The sequence below is a fragment of the Neolamprologus brichardi genome, chromosome 10, assembly GCF_056152115.1.
Source record: "Neolamprologus brichardi isolate AB-2024 chromosome 10, ASM5615211v1, whole genome shotgun sequence".
NCBI lineage: Eukaryota > Metazoa > Chordata > Actinopteri > Cichliformes > Cichlidae > Neolamprologus > Neolamprologus brichardi.
In genome coordinates this window covers 16,519,494-16,547,285 of record NC_142113.1, presented here as the reverse complement: position 1 = coordinate 16,547,285, position 27,792 = coordinate 16,519,494, and the positions used below count along the sequence as shown (strand labels likewise).

General features: G+C 38.7%; 2 protein-coding genes across 6 annotated transcripts; one reads left to right on the top strand and one right to left on the bottom strand.

Annotated features, from left to right (window-relative positions):
* slc47a1 (solute carrier family 47 member 1) lies at positions 1 to 22,952 on the bottom strand. Of its 2 annotated transcripts, XM_006800036.3 has the most exons (18): positions 22,845 to 22,952; positions 19,352 to 19,555; positions 18,901 to 19,002; positions 9,044 to 9,112; positions 8,776 to 8,924; positions 8,368 to 8,410; positions 8,060 to 8,104; positions 7,387 to 7,484; positions 6,747 to 6,844; positions 6,544 to 6,657; positions 5,511 to 5,578; positions 5,317 to 5,425; positions 5,147 to 5,222; positions 4,993 to 5,062; positions 4,731 to 4,863; positions 2,333 to 2,427; positions 1,026 to 1,130; positions 1 to 935 (listed from the first exon to the last, which is right to left on the bottom strand). In XM_006800036.3, exons 1-18 carry the CDS (start codon positions 22,932 to 22,934, stop codon positions 570 to 572), a joined length of 2,034 nt encoding a protein of 677 aa, XP_006800099.3. In that variant the 5' UTR covers positions 22,935 to 22,952; the 3' UTR covers positions 1 to 569. The 2 variants fall into 2 exon arrangements, with proteins under 2 accessions (XP_006800099.3, XP_087703427.1); XM_087847301.1 differs by lacking the exons at positions 19,352 to 19,555; positions 22,845 to 22,952 and having other exon boundaries at positions 9,044 to 9,663; positions 18,901 to 18,961.
* On the top strand, positions 15,056 to 27,773 carry tmigd1 (transmembrane and immunoglobulin domain containing 1). Of its 4 annotated transcripts, XM_006800037.3 has the most exons (7): positions 15,056 to 15,222; positions 16,262 to 16,396; positions 22,881 to 22,965; positions 23,095 to 23,373; positions 25,889 to 26,176; positions 26,309 to 26,412; positions 26,497 to 27,773. In XM_006800037.3, exons 3-7 carry the CDS (start codon positions 22,902 to 22,904, stop codon positions 26,506 to 26,508), a joined length of 747 nt encoding a protein of 248 aa, XP_006800100.1. In that variant the 5' UTR covers positions 15,056 to 15,222; positions 16,262 to 16,396; positions 22,881 to 22,901; the 3' UTR covers positions 26,509 to 27,773. The 4 variants fall into 4 exon arrangements, with proteins under 4 accessions (XP_006800100.1, XP_035767624.1, XP_087703428.1 ...); XM_035911731.2 differs by lacking the exons at positions 15,056 to 15,222; positions 16,262 to 16,396 and adding an exon at positions 22,000 to 22,120; XM_087847302.1 differs by lacking the exons at positions 15,056 to 15,222; positions 16,262 to 16,396 and adding an exon at positions 22,491 to 22,535.
* The last annotated feature ends 19 nt before the right edge of the window (positions 27,774 to 27,792 follow it).

Genomic DNA, 27,792 nt, shown 5'->3' with positions numbered 1-27,792 from the left:
GTGACACATAGCTTATTATTTATTATTCACTTCTGTCCTGAAAATAAACAGAGCCAGAGCAACAGTAAAAGACTATGTGACGATGATATTTCACTTACAGACATGTCAAATTTAGCATCACATATTTACAGTCAATCTCCAAGTTAAAAAAATGAGAGAATGATTTGAGGTCAGTAAGCTGCGATATACATCTCACAGTGCAACATGTAAATCAAGTCAAGAACAGGTTGAAAAACAAAAAGCTATCTGTGGGAAAACATCTGTTGCTTGATGCCCACATGATTTGTAACCTACCTTGTTGCGCCAGTTAAGAAATCTCAGCTCTGAGCTGGTTAAAACACGATCTTTGTAACAAGACCTTTGTTAATCCTGCCAGATTCCCTCTCATTTGATATTGCTTCCAGCTTTCTGTGGATTTGCTCAGCACAGAGACTGGGTTTTTTTCTCTCTACACAAGGTAGCACCAGTTTTAGAAACCCCTGGTTTATGAGAAGATGTGCAACTAGGAAGGAATTTAACACTTACTATATGCAGCCATGACAAGTCAATATTTGGAAGTTAAAAATATCTCAGAAGTGTAGTGTAAAGTTCAGAGGAGCCAGTGGCGTGGGAGTGGAGTCATTGGCCCAGTTCAGAGTAAAGTTGGCCTTGCTCTGTGCACTCTGCTCTGGTACAGGGAAAGCAATATGACAAGCAACACCTATAATCAAAATAAGAAGCGAAACCAGTAAGGCGGTTCCCCGACGGAAAATCAGCTGTGTGGTAGAAAGCACCACTTTGGGTTTGGTGGTTTCGTTATGTTCAGTGTCCCTCTCAGATGGTGCTGCATTAGTATTGATGATGCCTGGCTCTTGAGCAGCTTTCATCTCCTGATCCAGGGTGTTGACAGGACTGTAGCCATCTGTTTTTGGAGCTTCTCCACCATCTGACTGGGCCTTCACAGTGCAAAGATGTAGTTAATTGATGTGTGAGTGGCTCCATTATGATATGACAAGATACAAAACACGCTGTGTTGAAAGGCTTACTGAGTCTGGGCAGACAGGACCATCCAGCAGCATCGCTTCATTGAGCCCTGTACCAGGAAGATGTCCAGGTCCTACCAATAACTTCTTCCCAGCTCGCAGTTGAGCCTAAAACATGTCAGAGCGAGGTTCAAGAAGCAAATAAAAATCTGATAACTCTTGGGTATAAATCCACAAAAGTAAACCACAATCTAAAAACAGATATAGTCCTCTGCTTTCTTCCTGCCGTTTTCAAACACATTACTACTCACCTGTCAGGTCTGGCATCGTTATACAATAGTATGAATAATAATAAAAAAATAAAAAAATTTAAATTTAAATAAAAAGAAACTGACAAAAACAAGGAGATTATATAGAGTTTATAGAGCTACTCTTGACAAACAAATGTGTTTGGCACAACCGGGCATTAAGATCTTTACTCTGCTCGCTAAAGCAGGTTTGTCTCCCTAGCCGGCTCAAACAGGCTACAGGCATTTGTTGTTGTTTGTTGTTTTCTCCCTAGCTCTCTCTCTCTTCTGTCTCGCTCGCCTGGGCGGAGCTCAATGTGTGGTGAGCCAAAACACCTGCAAGCGACTGCTCACCTGTGTCTCATTATTCCTGCCTCTCCCAGCCACCGTTTAAGATGGTGGCTCGGTGTTTCTTGTCGCTGGAACGTTAAACGACTATCGTTAGCGTTGCCCAGCTGTAAAATGATCTCCAGTGTTTCCTGTGTGTCTTTCCTGGTGTTGATTCTCTCATCTGTCTCCGTACCTAGATTCCCTGGTTCCATCCTTATTTCGCGTCCCTGGACTACCTGAGTGCGAGTGTAAATTACAAGCATGGAGAGAAGTGAAGAGGAGTGTGTTGAGTGGCGTGGCAGAAGAGGAGCGTGTGTGGAATTTCCCTCACCATTCCCTGTGGCTGCCCTTCCCCTTTCCTCCCCTCAGTACTTGTATGTAGTCACCCGGTTTGTTGTAAATAAACCTTTTGCACATTTCTCCCTGTCTGCGCTTGAATCCGTTCAGTCCACCGTGACAAGGTTATACAAAAATAATTAAATGTATTAGTATGTGGGATGTGTGAGAGTACATATTGTCTTTTATGTCTTATCTATTTTTTTGAAAGTAAGAAAAAATTAAAGCTAAACAAAGAAAAGCAAAAGTTCTAAGAATAAAACTAAAATAACTTTTGCAACGATATACAGATAAAAAAAACCTTACTGACAGACCTCCAAAGATTTAACTCAGAAATGTCAGCTGTTACATTCAAACTTTTTTTTTGGAAGATTGAAATAATATCTATGCTTTTAGAGAAAGATATGAGCGTCTTACCTTCTGAGTGACTTTTTTCCAGTTAATTTTAAAGATCAGAACCAGAAATAACACTGTCTCGAGGGAAAGGCATACAAGTAGGCCCACCCACAAACCTGAAAGGAGGAACACAAATTCAAACAAACACATCAAGAAATAGTCTAGCTATCAAGCTATCAAACTGCTTATACTAATGGTCTTTAGAGACACAGCCAAGCTGACAGTCGACTCTGCTTATTCACAGCTGTAGACTATGAGTCCATATGCTCATATAAAGTAGAGACAGCACACCTAGACTGTGCTTCCGTGTTCGGATGCTGTGCCTGTGTACAGAATTTCCAACTGTCTTTGCAATCCTATGGTACTTGTATTGTTTTATTTTATTTTTGTGACAACCACTATGAAAGCCAATTGATCAAAGACCATTGATCAATGTCCATGAGTACCATTCACAGAGAGTTGGGGAATGGCTGCAATCACAGCATTGTAAGATGGTGAAAGATGTACCCTTAGGCCCCCTCCTCGATTCAGAGATGGTCTTTCCCTTTTCACGTAAATGGCCTCCTTGACTCTGCACTCAAACCAGCGTTCCTCCCTGTCCAGGATGTGTACATCCTCATCATTGCAGGTTTGTCAAGAGTGTCTTTGATTAATGGTCATGACAATTTGCATATTAAGGATCCAGGAACTGACCTCACAGCTCATTGTTCACTCAGTAGTGCTAGTTTCAGTCAGTATGCAAAGGTACTGTTTATAAGGTTGGGGAAACCTGCAGTCAGCTGAGACTGAAGAAGTCACTTGTTTGAGTGACAAAAAGTTTCTCCCACTGAAAACACTATGTCCAAATGAACAAAATCAACTTTTTGGGGTCAAAAAAAGTGTCCTTCAAAAATGTTAAAAATCCTACAGACTGCACAAAAAAGTGAAAAAGTGTTAGTGTACACAAACAGACACATTTGATGAAAAGTTCACATCCCTGATGTACATTAGGATAATCTGATTTATTTACAATACTGTCCAAAAGTCATGAGTCCCACTCTGCTTTAATAATATTGCGAGCTGATAGTGCTTCACTGTGTACTTTTCTGTCCAGATATCCTTTTACTGCATTGTCAGAGTGTTTGGGATCATTGTCGTGTTGAAAAATTAAGCTTAATTCCATTAATTTTGATCAGATGTGTTTAAGAATACTTTAAAAAAAGTCTCTCACTCCTTGAAAGCAAAAATTAAGAAATGAGAAATTTGCACAATACTGTATAATGTTTAATTGTGTGTTGTGTGCAACTGTTTTTAAGTGAATGAGAATTTAATTTAATCAGCTTGGATTAAAAAAAAGAAACATAAATAATTAATAATATTTTTTTAAAGGTAATCATATTTATATCCATCCAGTTTTACACATCAAGGTTTTTCAGCTCTTGTGGAAAATGTTACAAAACAGCTGTTGAATTACCTCAGGTGAAGAGTGTGACCTATAGCTGGCTCTTTATCTCAGACTGATACTAAAGGCTGGGTTATACAACTAAATCCTAAATCAACAGCAGCTAAAGTGCATTGTGGGTAATGGGATATCTTTGTATTAAAAATGATCAGACCGCAAAACTAATCGTACATAATTGAAATCCAGTTACATGGAGTTACATTTAGAAACCCAGTGTTGCTGCCTACAGGCTCTTATGTGCCGGCTTAAGTGCCACTGGTGATAAATCTTGGTATCAGACATTGTTATCAGCTGTTTTATTACTTGTCTCACCCTAATGTCATATGACCTCTGTCAAATTGTGCATTCTCCACTGTGTATTTTGTGTTCCTTGTCTCTGTGCCAAATTATCTTTGCATTGAGAATTCCTGCCTTTTCTTCTCCATGAAGAAAGAGAGTCTGAACCTACCTGGTATCCTGGTTTTTGTCCTTGCTCTTCCCTGTCAGACTTGGTTTGCCTGTTCTGATCAACTTCCTGCGTGCACCCGACTGTCTCTTGCCTGAAGTAAAGACTGCATCTCGGGGGTTTGAAGCCTATTTCAAAACTTTTTTTCATGTTATGCCGTTGAGTCCTTTGATTTTGGCTTATCAGTCCACCCATCTATTTTCTTAATCATTTATCCAACCACAGTCACCAGGAGTCTTCACCTTATCCCAGGTGACTTTGTTAAAGGGGCTTGAGTACACCCTGGCTAACACAGGGCTAACAGTCACATCCACACCTACACCCTTGACCTAACATGAAAGATTTTAGGCTGTGGCAGCCAAAAACTCTCACAGGCAAAGAGGGAACATGCAAACTTGTAAAAAAAAAAAAAAAAGAGCTATGAATACCAAACCTTCTTGCTGTGAGGCAAAAGTGCAAACCTGTGCACCACTACAGCATTTAACTTATAGCTTGTCTGTAGAAAGATGCCTACAATGGAATAAAAGTATTACCTAATATCCTCAGGTTGGCATAAAACATCAAAGCTATTCCTACTGGCAGGCCAATGAGGTAGTAACCCATCAGGTTGGAGATGGCAGCAATTTTCTGCATCCCAGATCCTACAAGAATTCCTGAGCAGACACACTGAAATGGAACACAGAATAAAAGGAAACAAAGTTGAGGGTTTGATTTGATCAAGCAGACAACCAGCTCTCTGAATTAGTCTTTGTAAAGTGAGAGGAGAACATCGTTTTTTGTTGTGTAAAGGCATACCAGAAGTGAATCAAAGAACTGTACAAAAATGTGCACTGTGAGGCTTTTAGACACGGTTGCCACAATTTCGCTGCAGAGAGCAGAAAAAGAGTATTAAAACAGTGTTATGATAATATTTTACAGGCTTGAATGTGTGTGTTGCTGTAATACTCACACATCAGAGGTAAATATGAAGGCAACAACTGACTTACAGCTTGCAATACCAATACCCTGGCAAACAGCAAGCGTTCCTATAGAGAAAATGCATATAAGTCTATGTGTCCTTATTTTATCATGTATTACATATGTTTGAATTTTCAAAGAAATGTTTAAATATCCTAATACCCGACAGAAATAGGGTCACTTTGCAGGTGAGCAAAGCTCTGGTGGTTTCCCCGGCCCCCAGAGCATTCCCAACACGCACACAAGCAGCTGCATGGATACCTAAAGGAATCTACAAGGTCCAGACCAGAGTAAGCATTTTTCCCAAATTGCAGAAGAATAGACTGTGTTCAACTAAGTAAATGGCTGATCCATACCATGTATGCAATGGTTCCTATTTCATTCAGCACATGCTGAGCAGCAAGATCCCCTTCACCAAGTAAACCTGAGATGATTTAGAGAGAGATTCATGAAAGGTTTTGCTACTGTGCACGAATGCAACATTTTTACACAAACTTTTGAGACAAAGATTTTACAGTGAGGTAAGATCTTGTGAAATAAACTTTTCCATTTTCCATGATGATTTTTTTGCAAAAAAAAAAGTGAAAACCAGGACATTATCTGGGGAGATAACCTCAAAGAAGATGGGAGAATTGCAAAGTAGTTAATATATTTTAACAGCATTTTGACTGTAATAATTTACAATATCACTGATACTGAACAGATTCTACCTGGAAATAAGCACATTGTAATAGAAATATAATGTATAATTAGTGGAATATGATTCCAAATATTATCAGGCCACTGATTCGAGTATAGATTTTTGTTTACAGAAAGATAAGACAACCCCGGTAAACATTTTAGTGCATTTTTGAGAAAGGTTTAAGATTTAATCTTTATTATTAAATCACTGAAACATAACCCCTTCATCAGAATTTACTATTTTATCATATTGAACCCTTTGCTTCCTTTCATGTAGATCTATCAGTATTGCATATGCACTCCTCCCCAACTCTGCTCACCTCCAGCATGAGCATGCTCATCTCTGTTCAGTCACCCTAATTCTAATCTATGCTGCATAGTGTAATATTGGATTAATAGAAGAACAAAGACAACCAGAAGCACCAACAGTAATATCAAGGTCAAGTTATCACACAGTTAATGATATGCTGCTAATGATAGATAAATCTTTTCCTAGAAACCAGTTATAACAAGTTAGCCTAAACCAGCAAGATTATGCACTCTTTCTTTAGATTTGACCCTGGAAGTCTGAATCATAGTGATAACTGCTAGGTTAAAAGGAAAAAAATAGCTTGATTTTTGTTTTCTTCTTGAGAAAATAAGTGTAAAATGAGTGTGTGTAATCAGCCATTTACGTGCATGTTTGTTTGTCTGGCAAACAACACTGACCAGCGAGAAAACTGCCAATCTCCCAGATCCACCATTCAAAGCAGACCATAAGTAAACTTGGAACAGCCAGCTTCATGTAAGAGCCCCATTCCTGCAGACATTCAGTGGACCAACCTGCAAGGTTTACAGAAAACTCCATTCAGTAAAACATACAACTGAAAAGCTGTATCATTCACTTTGTGTTATTCATGTGTAGCACTCACCTCCCCATGTCTTCTGATGGAGTTTCCTTATTCTGATGTAGCCATACAGCAGCAGGCAGAGGGTGATCTGAGCGAGGCTGTTAGCGATTGCTGATCCACTGAAAACACAGATGATAAAACGTATTTATACCTGTGGTTGCCAGAGGAATGACCACTAACAAGCAACATTAACAAACACAGGACTACGCTGAGGAGGCATGGACCAAAAAACTAACAGAAAGACTGTGGTTTGGCACGCTAGGTTTCTGAGGAGCTGAAGATAAGATTTTTTACAATTAGTAGGAGTGAGTGCTTGGTAAATGTGAGGGATAGGAAAAACAGGGCCAAGACAATCAAATGTTTGTCCAGCTGGAATAACTCCTGTCAGAGAACTTTCTTCTTCCTTTGCCCTATGCTGTCCCCTCTCTTAAATAAATTTCAAAAATAATAAACATCAGTGCACTGCTGACTCACATTTAACAGAAAACAAATTTTCTTCTTCTTGCTCTCCCCTCTTTGGACAACACTTTAGTGAACATGGCAGTGACAGAGGGCTTTTTTTTGTGTTTTATTAGTAGATTTTATCTGTTATGCCGCTTATTGCACCTTTAAAAAGTCCATCAAAATGAAAAGGCATGAAGAGGCAGTGTGACACACTTACATGACACCCAAATTGAGGGTGAAGATCAAGACGTAGTTGAACCCCACGTTAAAAACATTCGCTATTCCCGCTGTGTACATCTGTGGCAATATGATCCCCTGAAAGATTTTTTTTTAAAAACATGATTAGCAATCCAGTATGCAGAGCCACCATTCCTTCAGCAAGATTATTTATTTACTTGAATTAATTTACTAATTTCCCAAAGACAAATTCAGGTAAATGTAGCACACTGGTGGAAACTAGAATAAGACATTATCTCACTGAAACTGCACATTTGCTGTTTATATTGTATTTGGTCCTAAAAATAGACCTCACAGTTAACATTTTTGAATATAATTATATATTTATATATAGATATACATAAATATATAAATATTTATATAGTATTCCCCTCTCACTCCTGCAGCCAGCCTTTATCCTCGGACCTTGGGTCCTCTAGCAGAGGCATGGGAGCTTGAGGGTCCTCCACAGTATCTTTACTGTTCCTAGGACTGCGCTCTATCCAACAAAGATCTCAGATGTTGTTCCTGGATTATGCTGGAGCCACATGTCTAGCTTAGGTCACTGCACCGAGTGATCTCTGTCCAAAAGAGTACAGTCCTAGGAATAATTAAGATACTGTGCAGGATCCTCAAGGACCCAAGCTTGAAGGATAGACATCTCATGAACCTACCTGGTTTTGCAGGTAGGCAACCTGCAACTGGTGCAGAAACATGGCCTGTAGCAGAAAGAAAGACAACATGAATTTAATTGTTTGTTTGTTTGTTTTTTACTGAAAAAAAAACTGGCAGTAATAAACATGAGGGTTAAACAAGTAGTAGCTGTTAATACTATTGCGCTTACTAAACTGCTGCTCATGTGTTACTAAATCCGGATGGTGCAACATGTGCATTTAGCTGACATGTACACAAAACCTGGATTATCTCAGTCAAAGTTAGGAGGTGAGTGGAGTAAGTCTCAGTCTCAGTTCATTAAACTCACTGGAACAGCTGGTAGAAATGCCATCACATAAATCTGGGCAATTCTGAAAGGGAAGCAAACAAAATTATATTCATTTAGTGAAGCAAACACAAAAACAATAATTCAAGATCAGCTCAAAAGTGCACCTGTAAATTCATGCATTGTGGGAAAATCCATCAGCATTGTTTTAACATTAAATCGCAGTTTTCTATCGTAGTCCCTTGAAATCAAATTTCATTAAATCTCATTAGAATTTACTTTGAAACTCTGCAAACACATACAAAACTGAAGTTATCTATAAAGTGCAAAATAGTATTACTACTGCTGATAAAAATGCCAACAACTAAATTAAAAACATAGATTTGTATTCCTTTCTTTCCAGTTATATATTCAAAGATGCTATATCAGCTTTAAAAACCATGATTTTACCTCGCCACCTCTTCCTCTTGGTGCATGAGGATCAGTAGGCTGTAAGAGTTCATGATAATAGCCCAACATGGCAGGCAAAACGCCAGCAGGATCAGTGAACTCCTTTGAAGAATCACTCCAACACGTTTCATGTTTTTACTGCCAAAAGTCTGCAAAACACAAACATGCTGATGGTAACCAGATTTGATTCCATCATAGTAAAATCAAAACCTTCCTGTTGATAAAACCACTGCAACAATAATGCACACACACAGTGTAGTTTGCTCACCTGAGAGATGAGTGTATCACAAGCCAAGGCAAGGCCATAACCTGTTGCAGCTGTGGTCACATTAATGGTCTGAGAAGCAAAGAATAAAAAACACAAGTCACACTTTAGTAAACAGTTCATACATTTATTATTACCATAACTTGCAATTGTGCTATAATTCATATAAGATCATGGGTTGCTGTCACATTCAAATTATTCTTAAACCTTTGACAATCAAAATATGTATCAAGTCAAAGAGAGGCAGTTATTTTTGCACACCAAGATGAAAGTTGGGTTAATGTTGCATCAAACTGAAATGTGTCATGTGTCTGACTGTACTCCATTCCCTTTTATATTGTATGCTGCTTGTATCAAGGTCTTGCAAAAAGATTCAATTCAATTCAATTCAATTTTATTTATATAGCGCCAAATCACAACAAATGTCGCCTCAAGGCGCTTCATAGATACAGAGAAAAGCCCAACAATCATATGACCCCCTATGAGCAAGCACTTTGGCGACAGTGGGAAGGAAAAACTCCCTTTTAACAGGAAGAAACCTCCGGCAGAACCAGGCTCAGGGAGGGGCAGCCATCTGCTGCGACCGGTTGGGGTGAGAGAAGGAAGACAGGATAAAAGACATGCTGTGGAAGAGAGACAGAGATTAATAACAGATATGGTTCAATACAGAGAGGTCTATTAACACATAGTGAGTGAGAAAGGTGACTGGAAAGGAAAAACTCAATGCATCATGGGAATCCCCCGGCAGCCTACATCTATTGCAGCATAACTAAGGGAGGATTCAGGGTCACCTGGTCCAGCCCTAACTATATGCTTTAGCAAAAAGGAAAGTTTTAAGCCTAATCTTAAAAGTAGAGATAGTGTCTGTCTCCCGAATCCAAACTGGAAGCTGGTTCCACAGAAGAGGGGCCTGAAAACTGAAGGCTCTCCCTCCCATTCTACTTTTAAATACTCTAGGAACAACAAGTAGGCCTGCAGAGTGGGAGCGAAGTGCTCTAATAGGGTGATATGGTACTACAAGGTCATTAAGATAAGATGGGGCCTGATTATTTAAGACCTTGTATGTGAGGAGCAGGATTTTGAATTCAATTCTGGATTTAACAGGAAGCCAATGAAGGGAAGCCAAAACAGGAGAAATATGCTCTCTCTTTCTAGTCCCTGTCAGTACTCTTGCTGCAGCATTTTGGATTAACTGAAGGCTTTTCAGTGAGTTTTTTGGACATCCTGATAATAATGAATTGCAGTAGTCCAGCCTGGAAGTAATAAATGCATGAACTAGTTTTTCAGCATCACTCTGAGACAGGATATTTCTAATTTTAGAGATGTTGCGCAAATGGAAGAACGCAGTCTTACATATTTGTTTAATATGTGCGTTGAAGGACATATCCTGGTCAAAAATGACTCCAAGGTTCCTCACAGTGTTACTGGAGGCCAAGGTAATGCCATCCAGAGTAAGAATCTGGTTAGATACCATATTTCTAAGCTTTTCAGCGCCGAGTACAATGACCTCAGTTTTATCTGAGTTAAGAAGCAGAAAGTTAGTGGCCATCCAAGTCTTTATGTCTTTAAGACATTCCTGCAGTTTAACTAATTGGTGTGTGTTATCTGGCTTTATGGACAGATAGAGCTGGGTGTCATCTGCATAGCAGTGAAAATGTATGCTATGTCTTCTAATGATGCTGCCTAGGGGAAGCATGTATAATGTAAACAGAATTGGTCCTAGCACTGAACCCTGTGGAACTCCATAATTAACCTCAGTGTGTGAAGAGGACTCTCCATTGACATGCACAAATTGGAGTCTATTAGATAGATATGATACAAACCACTGCAGTGCAATACCTGTAATACCTACAGCATGTTCTAATCGCTCTAATAGGATATTATGGTCAACAGTATCGAATGCTGCACTAAGGTCAAGAAGGACAAGCACAGAGATGAGTCCACTGTCAGAGGCCATAAGAAGATCATTTGTAACCTTCACTAATGCTGTTTCTGTGCTGTGATGAACTCTGAAACCTGACTGAAACTCTTCAAATAAACCATTCCTCTGCAGATGATCTGTTAGCTGTTTGACAACTACTCTTTCAAGGATTTTTGATATGAAAGGAAGGTTGGAGATTGGCCTATAATTAGCTAAGACTGCTGGGTCTAGAGATGGCTTTTTGAGTAAAGGTTTAACTGCAGCCACCTTGAAGGCCTGTGGTACATAGCCGATTATTAGAGATAGGTTGATCATATATAAGATCGAAGAATTAATCAATGGCAGGACTTCTTTGAGCAGTTTTGTAGGAATGGGGTCTAAAAGACACGTTGATGGTTTGGAGGAAGTAATTATTGAAGTTAACTCAGAAAGATCGATTGGAGAAAAAGAGTCTAACTTAACATCAATGGAACTAAGAGTAGCTGTAGATAATATTACATCTGTGGGATGATTATTGGTAATTTTTTCTCTAATGATAAAAATTTTATTTGTGAAGAAGTTCATGAAGTCATCACTAGTTAACGTTAAAGGGATGGTTGGCTCAAAAGAGCTCTGACTTTTTGTCAGCCTGGCTACAGTGCTGAAGAGAAACCTGGGGTTGTTCTTATTTTCTTCAATCAGTGATGAGTAGTAAGCTGTTCTGGCTTTGCGGAGGGCTTTCTTATAAAGCAACAAACTATTTCTCCAGGCTAAATGATGATCCTCTAAATTTGTGACACGCCATTTCCTCTCCAGATTACGAGTCATCTGCTTTAGGGTACGTGTTTGAGAATTATACCACGGGGTCAGGTACTTCTGATTAGAGACCTTAGTTTTCACTGGAGCTACAGTATCCAGAGTCGTACGTAGTGAGGAGGTGAAATTATTAACAAGATAATCGACCTCTGTTGGGGTAGCGTTCAGATAGCTGCTCTGCTCTGTGTTGGTACAGGGCATTGACGATGATAACAGTGGCTGGATTATATTCTTAAACTTAGTTACAGCGCTTTCAGAAAGACATCTACTTTGATAAAGTCCATTCTCCACTGCTGCGTAATCAATTATTGTAAATGTAAATGTTATCAAGAAATGATCAGACAGGAGAGGGTTTTCAGGAAACACTGTTAAATGTTCAGTTTCTATGCCATATGTTAAAACAAGATCTAGAGTGTGATTAAAGTGGTGGGTGGGTTCTTTTACATTTTGAGAGAAACCAATTGAGTCTAACAACAGATTAAATGCCATGTTGAGGCTGTCATTTTTAGCATCAACATGGATGTTAAAATCACCCACAATAATTATTTTATCTGAGCTCAGAACTAAATTAGATATAAAGTCTGAGAAATCAGACAGAAACTCTGTGTAAGGCCCAGGTGGACGATAGATGATAACAAGTAAGACTGGTTTCTGAGTTTCACAGCTGGGGTGGATAATGTTAAGCATCAGGCTTTCAAATGAATTAAGTCTGTCTTGGTCTTTCATTAATTAATAGACTGGTGTGAAAAATTGCTGCCAAACCGCCCCCTCGACCTGTGCTTCGAGATTTCTGGTAGTTAGAATGACTCGGGGGTGTTGATTCATTTAAACTAACATAATCATCCTGCTGCAACCAGGTTTCTGTAAGGCAGAGTAAATCAATTTGTTGATCAATTATTAAGTCATGTACTAACAGAGACTTGGAGGAGAGAGACCTAATATTTAATAATCCACATTTCACTGTTTTACTCTTTGGTTCAGATGTGGATACTGTATTGTTCTTTCTTTGTAAATGTTTAAGTTGTTTGTTGCTGGTTTTTAGTTTGTTTTTTGTCTTTTTGGAAGCAGACACAGTCTCTATGGAGATGGGTTTTTGGGGGGGGTAGCAGGAGGAGGGAAGCTGCAGAGAGGCGTGTAAGACTGCAACTCTGCTTCCTGGTCCCAACTCTGGATAGTCATGTTTTGAGGGGTTTAATAAATTTGTCGATATTTCTAGAAATGAGAGCTGCTCCATCCAAAGTGGGATGGATGCTATCTCTCCTAACAAGACCAGGTTTCCTCCAGAAGGTTTGCCAATTATCTATGAAGCCCACATCATTTCTGGGACACCACTCAGACAGCCAGCAATTTAAGGAGAACATGCGGCTAAACATGTCACTCCTGGTCTGATTGGGGAGGGGACCAGAGAAAACTACAGAGTCCGACATTGTTTTGGCAAAGTTACACACCGATTCAATATTGATTTTAGTGACCTCCGATTGGCGTAACCGGGTGTCATTACTGCCGACATGAATTATGATTTTACTGAATTTACGTTTAAAAAGACACCTCTATCTTTAAACTGAGACCAGATCTTTAGATCGAGTCACACCATCCATCCTGGCAACACGCGTCTTCAAACAGAGACTTCACTGTGAGCTTACTTACATTATACAGTAGTCTTAAATGGTTGTGAAGCTACTGAGTGGACAAACTTGGTCCACAGACAGAAAACACCTGGCAAGATACTTAAAAGCACCCAAGAGGTCGTTCCCACTATTTTAAAATGGTGACACACACGCAAAAATAAAGAGAGAGAGACAGACTCACAACTTGAAAACAATAAACATCCATCACAGAGGTTTGATCACAATTTGATTTGCCCCTCACAAAAATGTCAGGTGATTCAGCAAACACAGAGCACTGGATTGTTTTTTGGATTATATGCCCAGAGTTTAAAACCTTTCTGACTGATCAAATGCAAAAGCAAAAATGTTTGTAGATTTTCTGCCATACATAGAGAAAATAAGAGCTGTTTTCATCTCTGACACATTCCACTTCATTGACCCTAATTTCAAGTTACAGGCCAGAAACAACAGTGAGCAACCTCGTGTCAGTGGAGTGATTTTCAGATGAAAACAAAGGTCATTAAAGCGTTCATAGATAAAGTTCTGTTTAGTTCCTTTTTTTTGAATGAATGAATCAGAAGGGGAAACGAGGTGTCCTAAAATCGTGCTAATCAAGGAGTCCCTGGAGAATAAAAAATCTTTGAATTTGTTCAGCAATCCAAACATAAAAGATCCAGCAGAGTACTTAGTTACCAAACATGAAAGGGATGCCAACAGAAAAAAAAGAAAAGAAAAAGAAAAATAAGATGCTACAATTTTCACAGGGAGTGGCCAGGACAAGATTAGAAATGAATCTATCAGAGGGAGAGTACAGACTGAGTAGCTTGGAGAAAGTTAGTGAGGCGAGGCTAAAATGTTTTGCACATTCACAGAGCAGGAAAATTGACTCTATTGGACAAAGCATGAGGAAAAGAGAAATATCACAGAGAGAGCTGGTGTGCAGATGATATACTCAGACAACCCCTAAAAGGAGCAGATCCTAGTAACTACAGCCTCTGCTTACACTTCAGTTAAACAATAATAATAATAACAATAGTCCTGATTTTTTTTTTATACAATAATATATAGTTTGATTTTTGTTTGTTGCAATTCAACAAATTATTATTAATTGACTGGCAAGGAAGGGAAGCTTAATCTCCCATTCACATAGTCTGTTAAAGAAAACAAAATATATTAATTCCCACTGCTTTGATGATTTTACTGAGTGTTGCAGTTCCCCTGTTAAATGTTGCACTGTTGATCTGTGATAGCTTATGAGCTAGCAAGCAGCAAAAGAGCATTCAACCAGATTTTTGTTTTGTTTTGTTTTGTTTGTTTGGGGGGGTGTTTTGTTTTTTTGCTTTTTAGATTAATGTTAACCAAAAAAGAAGAAGAAGAAGTAAAAAACAGCACAAGTCACAGCAGTAGCGGGAAGTTAGCAGGTTAGCAGAGGGGATAGAGTTTGTATAAAATTTAATTTTTAAATTTAAAGGTTGTGTAAAGCACTTTGGGGTCCTTGGGGACTAGAAAAAAGCGCTATACAAATACGGGCCATTTAAAATATTGCTTTTGAACTGAAACAAAACCAAATTCTGAGACTGAACCGCACTCACAGGCAAAGGTAAAGGAAAAGCTCGTCCATTTTTAGATGGAAACTTCCAAGTATTAAGCTAAACCGGACTTGCCTCTTGTTATACCGGTCAGACAGCTACATGGATGCGTTGCACACCCAGTCTGGAGTCTGGAAGTCATTTATAACAGGAGATCCGACTGCAATGTTTCGGAAGGATGGATCAAGTGCAATCAGCAAGTCACAGTATAACCGAGTGAAGGAGAGGGATAGCAGCTCAGAAGCGTGCAGGAGGTGGACTACTATGCAGGTAGTGTAAACTTTTACCAAGTTAGCTATAATGCTAGCAGAACACTTAGCATTAATGACTACATTCCTGCCGTATTAATTGAGAAATGCTTAGGGCCATTTCAGAGCTGTTAAAGTGGATAACACCAAGAACACAGTTACAACAAAAAAGTGCTGGCTTAATCAAAGATATGATAAAGCAACTACAGTTCATTCACTTTTAAACACTAAACCACAAGTCTCAAACATAATTACAGGCTCACTGGACAGCTAGAGGGTATAGATTTTGTACTTTTAACTATCTTTACATAAGCTTTAAAAATTTCTTGCTGAGAAAGACCTCTGTTGAGAGGTAGTTATATTTTTCAGAGCTGATTTAGTGCTATAGCTTGCTTTATGCATTTTAATAATAGGTCAATTTAGGAGAAGGCCAGCTGTGAGAGAGAACCAGGTCAGAGGGTGACAGGTTGCCTTACCAACAAAGGCTACTACCTACTGCCATTCATACTACACCAAAGTAATTGAGTAGAAGATAAGCAAATAAATGACAGAAAATATCATGTTTTTTAATAGTATACTGTAGTTTTTACAGTGGTTCTACAGTTAAATATTTTCTATAAACTTTCTGTTTTATAATTATAGGACAGCCTGGGCAATAAGCTGCCTGAACTTTCTCTGTAACTTTACACTTTTTTTTTTTCAATTTAAATCCAAAAATTCATGCTTTCATTTACTACACCAGCATTTCTCTGTTATGTAGGAAAACTAACATGTACTGTTGAAATTGCACTTCGTTTTCTTACATTAGGATATCTCAGGGATTAAATGTATAGTTAAATGTCTTTACACTGAAAGAAAGTGTAGCGTCACTAGTTTGACCTACTTAAAATCAAAGTGTGGTGTATTTGGCCTATGATGTAAAATGAGTTTGACATCCCTGAGAATGCAACGCAGTGTTCATTAATTAATCAAAGCAAGTTCAACAAGCTTCAGCATTTGAGCTGAAAGGACAGCACTATCACTGAGGTGGATGATTGAGTTTTGCTTCTGCTTTGGACCAGATAACAACTTGTTCCTGCACGAAAAGCTAGAAAGGAAACACCTGTCTCCTGTCCACTTGATAAAGGCATCCTCTGTTACACGAGAGCTGGAGCTACAATGAAGGATAAGGCAAAGTACTTCCTCTGCGAGGACAGGTGAGTAAGTAGATATTTTTCTTGGCTGGTTACTCTTTGCCTATCTCCTTGTTGCTTCAGCACCTTGGACAGTGACATGACCTACTGCGGTTTTGTTTTTATAATGCAGTTAGTCGGCTTTAAAAAAAATTAAAACAAGATCTATCTAATATTTTACAGTATGACCTTTATGTGCATTCTTAAAATTCATAAACGTATGCGATTTAGTTTTTGATAATAAACTAGGTTTGGTATGATTTTGTGCTTGTCTCCTTAACAACGTTGTTTTTTTACTTAGAGTACAGGCGCCACCTCAGAGAATGTACATGATTCATTAGTTGATATTAACCAGTGCTTAGTAGAAGTTTGAATTTTCTAAATATTTTGTTGTGTTTTAAATGTGCAATAAGCCACATTCAGAAACTCTGGACATCCGACTAGTGCCTTGCCATCTCGAACTAAAAGGTTTCAATTACAGTCAGAAAGGTTGTGCACACGAGAGCTGAAACAACCCAACATCAACTTTTAGCCCAGGCTAGTGCTCTAAATTACAAAATGAGTAACATGTTAAAGTGAACCCCAAAAAAGTTAAAGTGAAGTGTTTGCCCTCTGAGTGCAGTCAGAAAAGCAGAAACATGAAAGCACTCTGCACCTCTACAGTAGTGATGGAACACCTTTTTTTTAATAGAAAATATTCATTTCTTTGGTGTTTTTAAAGAAATCAGTCCAAAATCTCTCATAGTTCCTCAGGGCTAAAATCTGGTGACTTTGAAGGCCAAAGCATATGCTACCGAGTCCAATTTTCTTTTGTTGGTTTTATTCATGCAAGTGAAAAAGTGGTGACTAGCACATTATGTTGGATTTTGAGACAATAAATGCTGAACTATGATAGCCTAATGAAATTACTACAACGTAGAAAAGAGATACTGAAGCCATGCAGTAATTGGTAGAACATTAAAAACAAGAAAGCATTATTGGCTTTGCATTAACATTATGAATAAGTACAATTAAAGCCTATCACAAATTAAAGTTTTGCTTTAAGGAACCATTCAGCGACCCTTCATGCCTTGTGTACGTAGGAACAGGCTAGAAATGTTGCTTAACAGGCTAAACCCAGTAACTCAGCATTTATTTACCCTTCAACTGTAAAAGGCTGATGAGATATTTTTATCAACTCACTGGGCAGTAGCGGTGGGAATCACCATACATCCCACGATACGATATTATCACAATACTTAACGCACAATACGATATTATTGCAATTTTTTTAAATATTTTGTGATATTCAGTTTCTGTACATAAAGGTAAATTTTATCAATATTCATTTTATCTAATATCAAAGTCTCACACTCAGTCTTTCTCTCATTTCAGTCAGTTTTATAAACTGAAGCGTTTGTATTACAGTCTAGTCTAACTTAACTGAATGCAACCATCTGGTACAATTATAGCTATTCTAAACTATGCAATTTATGAAAACTATGCAGCCCATTCAGCAACTGAAGAATTTGAAAGTAAATTAAAACAAAATATAATTTTACATTAAATAAAAAAGTTTTAAACTTTTATCTTTTATTAAAATAAAACATGTCTTAAATTAAAATAAGTAATGTTTATTGCTGCCAAAAAAAAAAGTTAAACACATTTGGACAGTGAAAGAATGTCAGGATTCTTGCTCAGAAAAAGGAGCTGATCAACATGCTCTGAAGTCAGAGCATGTTCCAGTCCACAAAAACTTTTTTTGTAACAAAATATCGATTTCTGCTGTCCCTATATCGATACATTATTAGCAAACAAAATATCACGATACAACAGTATCGATTTTTTCCCCCACCCCTACTGGGCAGGTGGGCAGGCAGTGTCAACACCCAAATTTGTAAATGCAATAACTCGAGAATGAGGTGAAGCAGGAGTTTCAAATTCATATCTTAGATGTATCTACGAAAAATCTTGGATGAGTTTGAATCCTGGTGAACTCGACCTCAAGGTTAAAGGTCCTTTCCTAGGATTTTCAGATTTATACCATTTAGACCACTTGTCACATCTACTAGGAGGCTGAGGGGTAGCCTTGGCAACCGCCAGTTTTTGTTTTTGTTTTTGTTTTGTTTTTTTATTAATTTGCAGTGTCCCTTCCCTCTGAGGTGACAACTGGACCCAACTCATACCTGTAACAGGACCTCACGGCATAACAGAGCCACTGGATCCCTTCACTGCATGCATCAGTGGTTCTGATTTTCCTTTTCTTTTCTCACTTCTCATATAATTAACTATAGAAACCACTATAGTAATAAGAGTTATTAGCTATTTTGCTGCTCTTTGTTTCACCACGTTGATTTGTCTCTTCTGTAGCACTCAATGAACAAAACACATACCAGTACATCCAGGCAAACCAGCATCACCTCCAGTATGCAAAAAGACAAACAATTTAGAGAGAAAGTGGTCTTATTGCGCTACCATAACAACCCACAAGAAGCAGACAAAGCAGTGGTGCTAAAATAAACTGTTCTGAAAAGGAGTACAGTACGTACCGCTGAGGCCAGTGCATATCCAGCCAGTGCTGCATTGCTAATGTGACCACAGAATATGGTGATAACAAATGACAGGAGGAAGTGCAGAATCCGCGACAGCAGCTGTAGAAACAAGCAGGACTTTAATCATTTGCTGGTACGGTGAAAGCACAGCAATTTATTGCCATTAACTGTGCCCAGGGGACTTATCAGTACTTGGCAAAGCAGTGTTGTGAAATCACAAGGCACAGACTTGACTGCATTAATATTCAGTCAGTATAGACAACATTTTTTCTTCACTTTTTTAGGCATGCAGTATATTCAGTTTATATTTGAGAAATAGTGACTAATTTCACTGCATTATGTAAACCTGTACTAAAAACAGTAATTCTGCACTGCAGGAGTGCGCTGACTGTGCGTATTATAATCATGGGATCCCCCAACTAAAAAGGAACCACTTTCTGCTACTTACCAATGGGCCTGTGAGTCGTAACACTTGGTAGAGTTCTTCTCTGTAAGCCTGCGGCAGCAAGCGTTTCATGCAACTACACTCAAAGAGTTTAGATCTCACCCATGATGCACCCTCGTCTTCCACAGCCCCTGACGTCTTAGCAACAGAAACCCCAGCAACGGGCCCTGCACTGGGCAAGGGGTGTGCTGGTTCCGGTGAAGCCAGCTTCTCCATTCAAACACAGAAAGAGAATACAGACGGGAGAGAGGAGGGAGAAAAGTTAGAAAGCACTGGTGGGAGGGAGCGAGAGTGGCAGGGAGGGAGTGGGGAAAGACAGTGCAAGGGTAAGAGGGGCAATTGGCCTATCTGGGTTTAGAAGTGCGACACATGCACTTCTTAGAAATTATTGATTAAATTATGTGGTTTGGGGTGTGGCGGTGGAAACAACAGATTAAACGAAATAGAGAAAATAAACATGGGAGGTGACGGCTGGAGAAGGGATTGGAAAAGAACAGAAGACCTTTCTGATACAAGGATCAAAACAGGGCTGACAAACAGGTCTTGAAGTTGGGGGAGGGAATGCAACGTGTTTGAGTATTTGCTCTGTGTGCAGTGTACGAGTGCGTGCTTTGTGAATATGTTACATGGCATATTTTGTCGTGTGGGTTTACTTGCGCGTTTGAGTGGTCTTGCAGGGCTCAGTGGTAATCTGATGAGGAATGCCTTGTTTTTCAGTGTATACAAGGAATTTTGATGGCATCTGATCTGCAGGCTTTGAGTAATTGGTGCAGGGCAGTCATGCTGTTTGTGTTTGTGTGTGCTAGTATTAGCCATTGATTGTAGCTCCGCCTGAATGGACTTTGACTAATGATTTTTGGAGTTGTCCTTCCTCGTGTCACATAAATCAACAAAGTCACATGAGCACAAAAACCTGACCGCTCTACAACTCAAACATTTACTCACAAGCATTTACAGGTAACTTGACTTTATAGTCTTTATAGTCGACTGACTATTGAGAAGAGACCACCTCTCACAACACATGGGGACCTGTAAATCCTATAAACTTACATTTATATGTTAATGAATTGCCTGACGACTGATGGTGATTTAATCACTGAAACTCCAAAAAGGCACAGTGTGGAAATGAACACCTAATACATATCATGTCCACTTGATCAAACTGATTTTAACCTGGCCATGGGCTCAGTCAGAAGTTAAAGAATTAGTTTACACAGTAGTGCTGAAAAGTGTGTGTGTGTGTGTGTGTGTGTGTGTGTGTGTGTGTGTGTGTGTGTGTTTGCCTGCACATGGATGGAAAGAGTTTCCTGTCCATAGTGTGCGATCCAGTCAATTGTGCAACAGCATCATAAAGAGCGTCTTATTACACCTCTGTTCGTGTTGCAATTGCAGCTAACCTTTGATCACATAAGGCTTTCTTAAAGGGCAAGCTCAGAAATCTGTCATAGATTAAAAAGTACACCGTTGGCAGTGGTGAAATATATGAATGAAGACGGTCCAAGCGTGAAGGCGATGGTTATTATTACAACTTGCACTTTAGCATATGCGCTAAGTCGCAAGAATAAAAGGGAGAGGAAGCTGGCCTTTTTCCTGCTTTAAATTTGAGTTCTGATTTAATTCTGATGTAAAGTAATAACTAGGCATAGTGTGTCCCCTGCAGGTCTTGCTTTAAAGCTACTTTTAGACGTCTACTCCACCTGGAGTCAAACATTGCATGAACAGCACTGTTACTTAACAAATTAAATTGCTGAAGCATCAGAATTGATGCCTCAGCAAACAGTGGAAAATTTCGAAGCAAAGTTTAGCTAAGCATATTTCACAAGCTATCAGTAAGGGTAGTAACATTATTTGCATTCCTCACAAATGCTCATTAAATTAGCACATTTTTGTTGATGTGGGTCCAGCAGTTGGTTCAGAAATGCTGATTTAAAAAAAAAAAAAACTTAGGGCAACGCTGAATTATTAGCTTGTTACAGAGCAGTAAACCCATGACTTTGAAATTTCTGTTACAGTTCAAATTTCACGTCACGTCTCATTAACATTTGTTAGTTTTTAAAAAATATTTTCTTACATGTTTTTATATACACACAAACTTCCATTGCACTGATCTGCGTTTACCGTCACTCATCTGACATTAACAGGAAAGGCAGGAAAATTGACAAGGAAGTAAATTCACAAACACTATAGTTACATTTATCCCTTTTCCCACAGCAAAATAACAATGCCTTCTGCTCCTTTTCAAGGACACACACAAATTTAATGTATAACTAATTTATATATTTTGTATAATTTTATAGTATTAGAAATAATTAATGGGCTTCCATTGTAACTTGCTTCATAAATAAATGTGTAGAAGTACACTGATTTTAAGAATTTTAATTTAATTTTGAATCCCTCCAACCATTGATTTTAAGGGTTTGTGATGTCATAAGGGTATTTAAAAGCGGCTATTTAAAATAAAAATTTAACTATTAAAAAGGGTGTTTTTTAACTTGGCACACACACCCAGTTTAGTTTTAGTGCCATTGTAATGGCTACAGCCAATAAAGGTTTTCCTTGTGTTAAAAGTGTACACAATAAAAGATGGAAAAGGTCATGGGTGGGAGGATTTAAAGGGTGTTGACATGAAGGCAAATACTATTATAAGAAAGGCATTTTGAACGAGAAGGTACTTATAAAAAGGGACTTGCGAAGTACAGACTAGGAGCTGATCCAGGTTAAAACAGTCATTCATACCCTCATATAACACAGACAAGACACGAGCTTTGTCAGGTAAATTCGTCTAACTCATCTCAGAATGCGAAACATTTATATATATATATATATATATATATATATATATATAGTATAATTCCTAAAATCTTTCTTATAGTTTTAAATCCGGAGAGGTTTTTTTTTTAGGATTTTTAATGCTGTCCTTAATATCTAACAAATGCTGAAAAAAAGTATTTTGAAACAAATGTGTTTACTTTCTGAGTCATAAAGTTCTGGTTGCCAGAGTTGGAAATAGTCTGATTTAAACTTCAATCAGAAATTTTTTTTTTTCTGTAGACGGATTTTGAGATATTTTGATGCTAGCTGATTTTTAAACCAGGTTTGTAAATGTACAGCCAGTCAACAGTTTAACACAGCAGCTCATCTGCTTAAAACCCGTGTAACACAGACATTTTCAGGTCATTCAGATCAGGTAGTTATTTTTGAAGGTTACAGAAGGATAAATAAGTTGAATGTTTTTTTGACGGCTTTCTCTGTTTTTTAGAAGTGCAGAGGAGAAAATGTTTGCACTTTGGTCTGGAATGTAAATTTAATCTGAGGCTAAAATTGCGAGAGACTAATGTTTAACGTATTTTTGGTTTGTTGGTTGACCTGTTAAGTAAATGGTTAGCGGTCTTACTACCTCTTGATGAAGAACACAACAGAATGCGGTGTCTGGTGGTATGCCACATCTGAAAAAACTTGTAATGCTTTAGCTTAAAATTGTAAAGGAATTGCATACCAGTGCTTTTTCTAATGATCTCTTCCTTTCCTCCAGGTTCATTGAAGGCAAAGCAAAATGAAGTTTATCCTCAGAGCCGCAGTTTTCCATTTCCTCATCCTCTATGCAGTGCACGTTTTAGGTAAGTTTGTTGTTTTAGAAAGACCTGGTCACAGGGAACATATCTCAATCAGTTTTCTTGTCACTATTTGTATTGTCAAGATTTACTCCCCCGATCTTACTCAACTTCCTTTTCTTCCCCATCCTAAAGCCATTAATATCCAGTCTGAACCTGCATTCAACGATGAGGGTGTTATACAGGTAAAGCTCAATGACCCTGTATCGCTGGTTTGTACGCTTGGTGTTACTAAAGCTGAAGAAGAGCTGGTCTGGCTGAGGAATGATGCAGCGGTTCTTCTGAAGGAAGGGAACAACAAGAATCGCAGCAGTCTGTGTGTCACACCGACCTATGAAGATAATGGTGCCAAGTTCACTTGCCACCAAAAAGGCAATTCCACAGATCAAGTCTCTGTCACCCTGAATGTCACATGTAAGTCCCTTTAAAGAATTCTGATCTGATCTGTTTATTGTATTATTATATTAATACTCCCAGCCAATACTGAATCACTTTTAGATTAATTGCATATTTAACCAAGGTAGGAATCAGAAACAATATAACTGCATAATGACCAAAACTATCACACTGACTGACAACTGGGCGTGAGTTCAGTTTTATGATCTTTAAATAGTGGTGCAATGGATCACTGTATGTGTATGGCGTGGTCAGTCTGTCAAGCCATAGTTATGGCCAGCGCTAGTGGTCCAAGTGGAGGAGCAGAGGAGTTTGCTGCATTTAAGCAGCCCTTTGCTGCCCAGTCCGACCGGGCTAAAGCTATTACAAAAGCTATTGGGGTGTTTAGCTGCAGACGTGAGGCCGTATTCCGTTGTGCAAAACAAGGAGTTTAAACTATGACGAACATACTTGAGCCACACTATGATATCCCATTGCGCGTCCACTTCAGTGACAAGATCGTTCCAAGCATGTATGAGCAGGAAAAGTCTAAAGTTATGCCTGAACTGTTCCAGGCATCTTCTGCCCTAACTACAAATGGGTGGACCTCCAGGGCAACGGAAAGCTTCGTGACCGTGACTGCTCATTATATCACAGCGGAGTGGTAAATACAAAGCCCTGTACTGGCTTTTTTTGCACATTAATTTCTTTTTATATAATTGCGTGGAATGAGTCTTGAGTTGAATGTTTTTTAATAGCCAAAAAGTACTTAAATAAGTAAATGGCGAGTTAAAGTTTTGTCGTTTTGTCTTTTTTTGCTGATCCGAAAATTGATCCGATCCGTGACTTAAAACCGTGATCCGATCCGAACCGTGAGATTTTGGATCCGTTGCACCACTATCTTTAATATGTATCAGTATTCAAGGTTGGATTGTCATCATACTCTGGAGCATAAACAGGTTGTCATCAGGACACTACAACACAGAGCGAACGACATCCTCGCAAACATCCCGGGTAGGGCAGCAGAAGAACATCATATCAAAACGACCCTGGGTAAATGTGGCATTCCCAGTTGGACATTTGACCAGCCGGGAAGCCACCTAAAGAATACTTGAGGAGAGAATTACAACCCATGCCTAAACAAAAACCTTTTGGTGATCCTGAGACACATTTTCTGTAAACAATGCATCTTTCAAACCAAAAAACATGCTATGTCAGAAAATTGCTCCACCCCAAGGATCTAGTCTATGTGTTTAAGTACAAGGAGCATTTTTGTAAAATTATACATCAGTGAAATCAAACAACCTCTAAGCTGATGACACAACACAGAAAAGCTACCTCCTCAGGCCAGGACTCTGCAGTCTGTTTAGACCTACAGGCCAGCAGCCACCCTGTCAGTGATGCTGATGTGCACATCCTGGACACGGAGGGGTTATATTCTATAAAACAGAATATAGAAGAAAATATGCTGCCATAAGCTGTAATTTATCTGTGTGTAAACAAGCAAATAAGACAGAACACAAAGCACATTGAAAGATGGAGGTATTCAGGAAATGCATTTTTATGTGGATTTGTTTTGAAAGAAAGAAAGCAAAGGTAGGACAAAATTCATCATGTTTTTCGAGTGGGGTGCATAATTTTGGTCTTGTTTTGCTGCTGGTTCAGAGAACTTTGGTTGGAGCATGATGAAACATGCAGTTTTGCTACATGTCTGCTTGCTCTTTAATTATATGTTGTTTTAGCTGTGTTTGGTGATCGTAGAAAATGTTTTTCAGCCTTGAGCTCAAAAAACATTCTGATTTTTCTGTGGATGCCACAGATGTTTATATTTTAAAAAACAAATGTGGCGGCACATCTCGTGAAACCTGATGTTTTCCATCTTGCCCCCAGTACTGGGGTCACTGGCATTTAACAGGTTTTAAACTAAAGGACCAACCAAAGTAGGACTCATTACCTGTTAGTTCATATATTTTTCACTGATCTCAGGGAAAAAGTACAGCACCACAATATGTAGATCTTTAACATAATATACTAGTAGTCCTCGTGCCCACTCGGAGTGGAGTGACTAGTCTCGACCATGGAGAACACCAAACTACGCATGGACCATTCAAGTGGACTTGCAGGAAGCGTGACTGGAAGGAATTGACAACAACCCCTTCTTTATTCTAGCCCTGATTTGTCCAGGATTATCAGTGATCATGAGGACAACGTTTGGGTTTTTATAGTAAACTGACATCTGGGTTTTTGAAAAGATTTTATCTGCACACAGTCTCCCCTCTGGATGCAACTAGTTGTTCTGTGGTCACTTTCCTGCATGACAACAGCACTTTAACATGGAATTTCCATTTTAAGAGGAGTGAGGGATGGAATGATACAAACACACCCAACATACCTGTGCATATTTTGATGGCAGGCTGGTCATGGAATATTCCGGTTTGAATCAGTGTAGCTGCTAGGTTAACATGTAACTTGCGTTAAGTTGATGTGCATCTATCTGGAAAAAGTTACTTCAATAATCTCACAAGCATTAATATTTGCACTGATCATTTTTCAGTCGCCCCAAATATCTCTGAAACAGTGGAAGTTACAGTTGAAGAGGAGGATGACCTTGTCTTGGAGTGTGACACAAGGGCCAATCCACTTGTCTCCTCTGTGACATGGTCACTAAATGGAAGCCTGGTGGATCTACTAGCAGATGGCCTCTCTGTGATCAATAATGGCTTAACAAGTCAGCTGACATCCAGCAAAGTGAAGAAAAGCTTGCATGGAGGCATGTACACGTGCACAGTGGACTCTCCTATGTATGGAAGTAGCAGCAGGCATTTCCAAGTCACAATAACAGGTGAGCTCACAAGATCAGCACTCTGCAATGCTACCCAAGCCACATCTCCACATTAAGTTGTTCAGTGGATTATAAAAATCAGTGCATGATATTATGGCTTGGTTATTAATGTTTTAATCTTCATTTTAACAGACAAAACCATGAAGTTCCCACTGGGGCCCATGATAGCTGGGCTGGTGGTTGTGGCTCTCACTGCTCTTCTTGCTGTTGTTTCAAGGTGGAGGAAAATCGTAAAGGTAACGCACAGAATACACGTGTGGAGTACAGAGACTGACTGATTACAACCCAGACCTTCTAATATTTTAAATCTCTTTTAACAGTGCTGCAAGTAAGTTGTGCGCAAAATAACCAGTCTTCTCTACATCACCAAACGAGACAAGCCATGAAGATAATGGAAAGGAATGCTTTGTCATTTTGAGAGATACATCTATTCTACATTTAAGTTTTCTTCCCAATGTATAAACAATGAATATTCTTATATATACTATATGGACAAAAGTGCAGGGCTACATATGCATTACACCTACAGGAGCTGCACAGCCATGGAAACTCACGTTATGTAGCTCCCAGCTTGTGCTGATGTTAATGCCAGAGGACATTTGGACCTCTGCAGTTACTGAGCGAGCAGAGCACTGGCGACTTTCATGCACTACACTGTAACTTCATATGATCTGCTACATTGTGTGGCTCCTGAACACTTCCACTGTACAATAATACTACAGCTGACTGTGTACTATCTAGGTGGAGAACAACTTCAGGAAGTGACTTCTTGTAATAGAAATATCCGATCAAATTCACATTCAGCTCTTTAGCACAACATGTTCATTCCCAAATATTTGTAATGGGAGACAGCATGGCTAGGTGCTTGATGTTACACACCTGTGACAGCAGGGCTGAAAACACCTGAATTTAAAGATTAATAGGTGTGGCCTAAAGCTTTTGTCCATATAGTGTATTTCTGTTATGTAAACAGCTAGCTAGTTTAGCTTAGAGTGAAACTTAAGTGAAACACTTAGGTAGTGTTAGTCTAACTGTAATCAACTCATAAAACTTACAGTATGTTAGTTTTTCTATGTGTTATACAATCAGGGTATAACTTATCAGTTAAATGTCCTGTTACCTTTGGTTAAAACCAGACTAGCGTGTTCCCCATGTTTCCTGTCTTACACTGTGCTAACTGTCTGATAATGGTAGCTGCATATGTTCAGAAACAATAATAACAATAATGATGCAGCTAGTAAACCTCATCTTTCCAATGCAATCAATGCAATATAAACTGTCTTTGTCTGTAAGATCATTTTTATTGGTTATTATACAATATAGATATATATATATATATTACCAGACACAGACAGAAACCACCATTCACACTGTCACATTTAACTGCTATTGTATGAGAAATGCATGCACTTACCCTGATATATATCTCATGCTGGCTTCTGCATATTAATCAGTGTGCTTTTTAAAACAATAAAGAGACAGATAATTGTCAGACTAATTGTGTTAAAAACCAAAAAGCTGCTTAAAAGAGAGTAACTCAATGCTGAAGCTGATGCTTTGATAATACCCAGTGTGAAAATATCAAACTGCTGTCAAACCAGAGAAATAAACATGTA